The sequence below is a fragment of the Mustela nigripes genome, chromosome 14 (assembly GCF_022355385.1).
Source record: "Mustela nigripes isolate SB6536 chromosome 14, MUSNIG.SB6536, whole genome shotgun sequence".
Lineage (NCBI taxonomy): Eukaryota > Metazoa > Chordata > Mammalia > Carnivora > Mustelidae > Mustela > Mustela nigripes.
This window is the reverse complement of record NC_081570.1, coordinates 19439141-19445987: the sequence shown is the minus strand read 5'-3', so window position 1 is coordinate 19445987 and position 6847 is coordinate 19439141. Positions and strand designations below refer to the sequence as shown.

General features: G+C 41.1%; 1 protein-coding gene across 1 annotated transcript; it reads left to right on the top strand.

Moving 5' to 3' along the window:
* The first annotated feature begins 527 nt into the window (after window positions 1-527).
* Window positions 528-944, top strand: LOC132001396 (transcription and mRNA export factor ENY2-like). Its single transcript, XM_059375955.1, is given in 1 exon segment — window positions 528-944. A coding segment is annotated over 1 exon segment (282 nt). The 5' UTR covers window positions 528-591; the 3' UTR covers window positions 874-944.
* The last annotated feature ends 5903 nt before the right edge of the window (window positions 945-6847 follow it).

Genomic DNA, 6847 nt, shown 5'->3' with positions numbered 1-6847 from the left:
TAATAATTGTCAACTTGACCAAGGACCTATTGGTAAGAAATGTAACCAACCAGCCGTGTCTGTAATCAGCAATTATTATTTGGAGATCAAGTAGTAGTGGTTCCCATCGGCTGCTAGTATCTCTCCCTGAAGGAGGGGTTGGGGATGACTTGAACTAGCCCAGCTTGAGCCAAAGGCCATATCTTTTAAAGGCCATTATTGGGTCCCATAAGAGCAGATCTAAAGCCACATGAGGAAAGCCACAGGGTCAAATATTAGCTTATCAGGGATATGAATACCTCATCCAGAGTGCAAAGGCAAATATTGGGTTGATGGAACATAAGGTTGAGATTTTGGTGAAACAAGTACAGAAGTATTTCAATAAGAAGAAATCTTGGGCAGAGTGCCTGGCTGGTTAAGTAGGAAGAAAGCGTGATTCTTAATCTCAGGATTGTGAGTTTGAGGCTCCACTTTGGGTGTGGATATTACTTAAATAAATAAGTAAGTCTTAAAAAAAGAATAAGGGAAATGTGTGTTTTAGCTTTCTGTGTGCTTAGGTGCCCGAGCTACTGCGGGTCTAGGTCCGGGCAGCTGAAGAGTGTGGTTAGCAAGATGAACAAAGATGCGCAGATGAGCGCAGCGATTGACCAAAAGTTGATAGAAACTGGAGAAAGAGAACGCCTCAACGAGTTGCTGAGAGCTAAATTAACTGAATGTGGCTGAAAGACACATTAGTGGAAGGCACACTGTAAAGAGGTAATTAAAGAAAAGGGTCTATTGATGACTTCGGTGGCTGAAATCACACCAAAAGGCAGAGCCCTGGTACCTGACAGTGTAAAGAAGGAGCTCCTACAAAGAATAAGAACATTCCTTGCTCAGCATGCCAGCCTTTAAGATTGAATTAGATTGTGTTGTTTTGTGGTTTTCTTTCTGAAAGTAAAACTTGCCATAAATTAGGAATCGATTTCCCAAAATAAAATCCTTTTTTGTATGGTGGTTAAAAAAAAAAGAAGAAGAAGAAATCTTGGACAATCTTCTAAAATACATGGTTCTGGAAGATATGTAGAGGATTAAAGGGGACAAGATCTTCCATGCGGATGTCTGAGATGACTTAAATCATAGGATTATTCACAAGTTCCATCAGCCAATGGTATGGGCCACTAATGAATAAATGACAATAAGGATTGTGCTTTTCTGAGCTCTTATTTAATATTTACAGCAGCTTTTGAAGCCTTTAATTCTTTAGTTTTTCTTTCTTAACCTATTAGTTGTGACAAACACCAATTCCGGTTTGCCTCAGTTAATTCATGTTTTCTCCCATTTTCTGCTTCTGCTTTATGTTGGTTTTATGCTATGTAATATATGCCATATATATTTTACTATATTAGAGTTTCTATCCAAACTGCTTCCACCCAGATAGGTACAATATTCCATGATTCTTTAGCCCACTCCATCCTTAGGTTGGGTTTTCGTTTTTTCCTTCAGATTTTCACATTTATTGTTTTGTCTGTTACTTGGCCTTCCATACACCTATTACTTTTTGTCTAGGAGAGGTGAAGCAACTTATCTTCGATGTTGTAAACAGGGTTGAGATTCTAGGGGTTCTCCTTTCTTCAGATGTTCTACTCCACCAAAGTTGGGGCCAAAATGCATTTGTGGTCAAAACTCAGTTGAACTAAAAGTTAGCTAAGGTCAATAACTTAGCCTTCAAAGCTTTGCTTTGGATCTTTGTGTGAGGAGAGCGGAAAGTAGGGATGTGGTTTGGGAGCTATGGTGCCATGTTTTTGTTATGTCTCATGTTTTCCTGTTAGTATCTTGTTCCTTCAATTCCTGTAGTTGTAAGCTGCAGTGATTGAGGGTTAACCCAATGTAGTCTTAGTCCACTAAAGACCCCTCTCCAGGGTATTAAGGTTATCCCTTCAGGGGCGCCTGGGTGGTTCAGTGGGTTAAAGCCTCTGCCTTCAGCTCAGGTCATGATCCCAGGGTCCTGGGATTGAGCCCCACATAGGGCTCTCTGCTCAGCAGGGAGCCTGCTTCCCTTCCTCTCTGTCTGCCTTCCTCTCTGCCTACTTGTGATCTCTGTCAAATAAATAAATAAATAATCTTAAAAAAAAAAAAGATATATCCCTTCATACCTTATCTTATGATGCTCCCTTCTGCAAAAGTACTTCTATGGCTCCTCCAAGTCTTATCTCCAATGTCACCTGTGTGGGTGGCATTAATTCCTCTGGCCCGAGGTTGGCAAACATTTTCAGTAAAAAACCCTGTAGTAAATATTGTATGCTATACAAGCCAAGAGGGATGAGAGTGCCAGTTAATGCCTCAATCTCAATGACTTCACTCTACCATTGTTGTGCAAAAGTAGTCAGAGACAATAGACAAATGGAAGTAGCTGCACAGCAATAAAACTTTATTCATAAAAACAGGCAGTGAGGTAGATTTGGCCCATGATCTCTGATTTGGCGGCCCCTACTCTACTTAAATATTACTTTTTCTTAAAAGATTTTACTTATTAATTTGATAGAGATCAGAAGTAGGCAGAGAGGCAGGAAGAGAGAGAGAGAGGAGGAAGCAGGTTCCCCACGGAGCAGAGAGCCCGATGCAGGGATCGATCCCAGGACCCCAGGATCATGACCTGAGCCAAAGGCAAAGGCTTTAACCCACTGAGCCACCCAGGTGCCCGTCTACTTAGATATTTCTTTTCCAACCTGATTGTTCATGCCTCCATTATCACATTTGTATGAAAAGTTTATAAACCTCCATCATATGAGCCCTTGAGGACAAATGTTCTGTCTTTATATCTGTCTTAACTGAGCAAAACCGAAATCCTAATGATTACAGGTACTCTGTAAACATCTATGGAAAAAGTGGGGGAGAAATGTAGGAAGAGGTAGGGTTCTTAAATAAGTGGGAAACAGGATCATGCAAATCCTCTACTGATAGGCAATTGAATATGAACTTCTAGTAACGCGAACAGATGTTGTTTATAAAATGACTGTATTAGGCTCTTCTGCAAAGTTTGATTTCAGCAAGTTTGCGTTTGGAGACTATATATGCGGTAGCCAGCCTCCAAGATGGCCTTTAGTAATCCTTACATCCTGGCACTGGTGTCACCTCCCATGCTGAACCATGACAAACTAGTAACTAATAAGGTACTGTGGAAATAAAGGTGTATGACTTCTGGAACAAGTCAGAAGAGTGATGTGGGGCGCCTGGGTGGCTCAGTGGGTTAAGCCACTGCCTTCGGCTCAGGTCATGATCTCAGGGTCCTGGGATCGAGCCCCGCATCGGGCTCGCTGCTCAGCGGGGAGCCTGCTTCCCTCTCTCTCTCTCTCTGCCTGCCTCTCCATCTACTTGTGATTTCTCTCTGTCAAATAAATAAATAAATAAAATCTTTAAAAAAAAAAAAAAGAAGAGTGATGTGACTTCTGCCTTGTTCTCTCTTTGATTACTCTCTTTGGAGGAAACTTGTTGAGGACAAGCAAATGCATGAACTTGGAACAAAGAAATGAGGCTTTGTATCAACAGTCATGAGAGTGAACCATCTTGGAATTGGATCTTCTCTTCCTCCGTTAAGTCTCAGAAGACTGATGTTTCAACTGACATTTTGACTATAAACTGATGAGAGATTTTGAACTATACTACTTAGACTCTCCTGAAATCCTGACCCATTTAAACTATATGAGATAATGTTTATTATTGTCTTAAGCTGCTAGTTTGGGAAATTATTTGTTATACAGCAATAAACAACATACAATATGCTAAGTAGCTTTCATTCTATCTAAAATCCCTATAGTCTTGGGGCACCTGGGTGGCTCAGTGGGTTAAAGCCTCTGACATCTGCTCAGGTCATGATCCCAAGGTCCTGGAATGGAGTCCTGCATCGGGCTCTCTGCTCAGCAGGGAGCCTGCTTCCTCCTCTCTCCCTCTGCCTGCCTCTCTGCCTACTTGTCATCTGTCAAATAAATAAATAAAATCTTAAAAAATAAAATAAAATAAAAACAAAATCCCTATAGTCTTTCAGAACACCTTTTTAGGGACGCCTGGGTGGCTCACTGGGTTAAGCAGCTGCCTTCAGCTCAGGTCATGATCCCAGTGTCCTGGGATCGAGTCCCACATCGGGCTCCTTGCTTGGCAGGGAGCCTGCTTCTCCCTCTGCCTCTGCCTGCCATTCTGTCCCCCTGTGTTCGCTCTCTCTCCCTCTCTCTCTGACAAATAAATAAATAAAATATTTAAAAAAAAAACACCTTTTTAGCATTTCTTCTAGCATTTAAAATATCTAACTCTGGGCTCCTGGGTGGCTCAGTGGGTTAAGCTTCTGCCTTCTGCTCAGGTCATGATCCCAGGGTCCTGAGATTGAGCCCCACATCGGGCTCTCAGCTCAGCAGGAACCCTGCTTCCTCCTCTCTCTCTCTCTCTGCCTGCCTCTCTGCCTACTTGTGATCTCTCTCTGTCAAAAAAAAAAATAAAATCTTAAAAAAAAATAAAATATCTAACTCTATACTTATTTAATGTCTGTATCTTTCATTAGGTGTATATGTATATATGTATATATGTATATAGATATAGATATAGATATTTACTAATATATAAATATTAGTAAATATCTAGTAACAAACAAAATAAAGACTCTTAAAGTGAAGAGTGATTTGCTCCCAACATTTTGTGTGCCTAAAGCATATTATAATGGTGTCTTCCCAAAAACTATCCTTCACATAGGATTAAAACATTTCTGTGCTTCTGTTGTAGCATTATCGCACCAAATAGGAGTTGGCTGGCGTGCCTGGGTGGCTCAGTGGGTTAAAGCCTCTGCCTTCGGCTCAGGGTCCTGGAATTGAGCTCCGCATCGGGTTCTCTGCTCAGCAGGAAGCCTGCTTCCTCCTCTCTCTGCCTACCTCTCTGCCCACTTGTGATCTCTGTCTGTCAAATAAATAATTAAAAAAAAAAATAGGAGTTGGCTGTCTATGAGCTCCATGAGGGCAAGGACCTTAGTTTATCACGTTGTATTTCCAATATTTGCAAGTGTCCCCTACAAAGGTATTCAATAAATGCTTGTTGAGTGGTAAATTAAGTGATCAGTTTGTGGAATAACTAAAGGTGGACTTCCCATGATACTGTACATGACTTAAAATTGTGCCATATTTGGCACAATTGCAGTTTGGAGAATTCTTCGCTTTGTTGTAATATCACCAGTTATACTGAATTTAAAAATAAAACCCTCTAAATAATGCCTCTAGACCAAGCCAAATTTAAATAAAAGGTCCTACTCGGACAGTAAATCACAGCCAAGACGGTAGAATCCTTTTTTTTTTTTTAAGATTTTATTTATTTATTTGACAGACAGAGAGAGACCACAAGTAGACAGAGAGGCAGGCAGAGAGAGAGGGAAGCAGGCTCCCCACTGAGCAGAAAGCCTGATGCGGGGCTCGATTCCAGGACGCTGACACCATGACCTGAGCTGGAAGTCGGAGGCTTAACCCACTGAGCCACCCAGGCGCCCCGCCCCCCTCCCTTTTTTTTTTTTTTTAAAGATTTTACTTATTTATTTGACAGACAGAGATCACAAGTAGACGGAGAGAGAGAGGGGAAGCAGGCTCTCTGCAGAGTAGAGAGTCTGATGCAGGGCTTGATCCCAGGACCCTGGGATCATGACCCAAGCTGAAGGCAGAGGCCCTAACCCACTGAGCCACCCAGGCGCCCTTTTTTAAAGATTTTATTTATTTATTTGACAGAGAGGAAACACAAGCAGGGGAGGGGGAGAGGAAGAAGCAGGCGTTCTGACTAGCAGGGAGTCTGATGTGGGGCTCAATCCCAAGACCCTGGATCATGACCTGAGCCAAAGGTAGATGCTTAATGACTGAGCCACCCAGGAACCCCAGCAGTAGTAACTTTTATATTCCAAATGTTGTTACAGTTCAGCAGGTGGAGAAAACAGGAAATAGACATTTCATAAGACATGTGGATCTACAGACTAGTCAACCCCTGTTTATACTGAAACAGCAAATCCAAGGGTACCAAGATTCTGCAATTAGAAGGGCTCTCTTGAAAGACGATGCCATTCAAAGTACTAGAAAATTCAACTGATAATAGGATTTGGATAATTCATGATACATGTAATAGTAAAGCTCAGAGCAAAATGCCTTGAGACTGTATAGTATTTACAGTAATACATACAAATGGTCATATGTATAAATACCATTGTTATGGGTGTCAACAAGTTAGCAGATACTTTTAATTTTTCTTTTGGGGCACTGGCTGGTTCAGTTAGTGGAACATGTTACTCTTTTTTTTTTTTTTTAATATTTTATTTATTTGTCAGAGAGAGGGAGAGAGAGCAAGCACAGGCAGACAGAATGGCAGGCAGAGGCAGAGGGAGAAGCAGGCTCCCTGCCAAGCAAGGAGCCCGATGTGGGACTCGATCCCAGGACGCTGGGATCATGACCTGAGCCGAAGGCAGCTGCTTAACCAACTGAGCCACCCAGGAGTCCCGGAACATGGTACTCTTGATCTCAGGGTTGTGAGTTCAACCCCAGTTGGGGCAGAGAGCTTACTTTAAAAAAATTAAAATTAAAATTAAAATTAATTTTTATTTTATGTCACTGTGAAAATTTGCAAGAGAACTATTAAAGTCATTCTCAGTAGAAAAGTACACCTGACCTGACTTCAACTAAAATTGATTATACAAATTATATAATAAGTATACACACTAATTAAAACTAGCAAGAGTATCCGTTGATTTAGAGGTGACTGAGAATTGAATCTGTTAATTTTCTCTAGTTACTTATAGTTCCTACTTCAGTGGCTACTAATATAACTTATTTATATTAATGTATCTATATAGAGTTCCATCATTAAAATAATGAAGTCA